Source organism: Nanorana parkeri, unplaced genomic scaffold, assembly GCF_000935625.1.
Source record: "Nanorana parkeri isolate BGI_ZX_2015 unplaced genomic scaffold, ASM93562v1 scaffold2821, whole genome shotgun sequence".
Classification (NCBI taxonomy): Eukaryota; Metazoa; Chordata; class Amphibia; order Anura; family Dicroglossidae; genus Nanorana; species Nanorana parkeri.
This window is the reverse complement of record NW_017309089.1, coordinates 28810-29551: the sequence shown is the minus strand read 5'-3', so window position 1 is coordinate 29551 and position 742 is coordinate 28810. Positions and strand designations below refer to the sequence as shown.

Below are 742 nucleotides of genomic sequence, written 5' to 3'. Positions count from 1 at the left end.
AGGGGGGGGGGTGGTGCTACGTCATGGCCCTATTCCCCCCCCTCCCGGAAACATTTGAGCTCTTCCATGTTCAATTAAATTATTGTCATCATTGGCTCTCTGTAATAGGATCAACTTTTAGGGGGAGGGGCTTTAGTAAGTATCACAGAACCCCGTCTCGGATCTCCACCCCCCCATTGGCTTCTTCTGGGTGCAGCCAGAAGTCCGCAGCGCGCCGTGGCCGGCAGGGAGGAGAAACGCTTGTTGAAATGGATGCCGTGTTCTGTGATAGGGCGATGGGGGGAGCAGCTGATGCCGGCCCTAAAAGCGGCCCTAAAGGGAAAGCGAATGGATGTAAGTGGGCGGGGCCAGCGACCGCATGGAGGAGATTGTTCGGACCTTCCTTCCTTGGATTGCACTCGCTGGCTTGCTTTGCCCCGGGGAGGCCGGGCAGCTTCTTGGTGGTGGACGGATAAATGAAAGTGGAATTGGCTGTGATTGGTTCCGCTGACTCTGCGCGGGGGATGGGGGGGGTCTCTGGTCACATGGTAACGTGACGTCTTTCTTCCCGCAGGCCGGACGCGACAAGTATGAGCCCGCCGCCACATCTGAACATGGCCCCAAGACCAAGAAGGGGAAGGCCAAGGCCAAGGAAAGGGACATGGACGAGCTCAAGAAGGAAGTGTCCCTGGTGAGTAAAGCTCCAGGCGGAGTTGTTGGTGTTGTATCACGCTGGAGACACTGCACTAGGCATGGCTGTAGG

At 57.4% G+C, this 742-nt stretch overlaps 1 protein-coding gene across 1 annotated transcript in view; it reads left to right on the top strand.

Moving 5' to 3' along the window:
- The window catches only part of LOC108802354 (sodium/potassium-transporting ATPase subunit alpha-1), a 21762-nt gene that overhangs the window by 6559 nt on the left and 14461 nt on the right, over positions 1 to 742 (top strand). Inside the window, exon 3 of the mRNA XM_018574219.1 lies at positions 554 to 670. Coding sequence (XP_018429721.1) covers positions 554 to 670 — 117 coding nt within the window. The remainder of the gene's footprint in view (positions 1 to 553; positions 671 to 742) is intronic.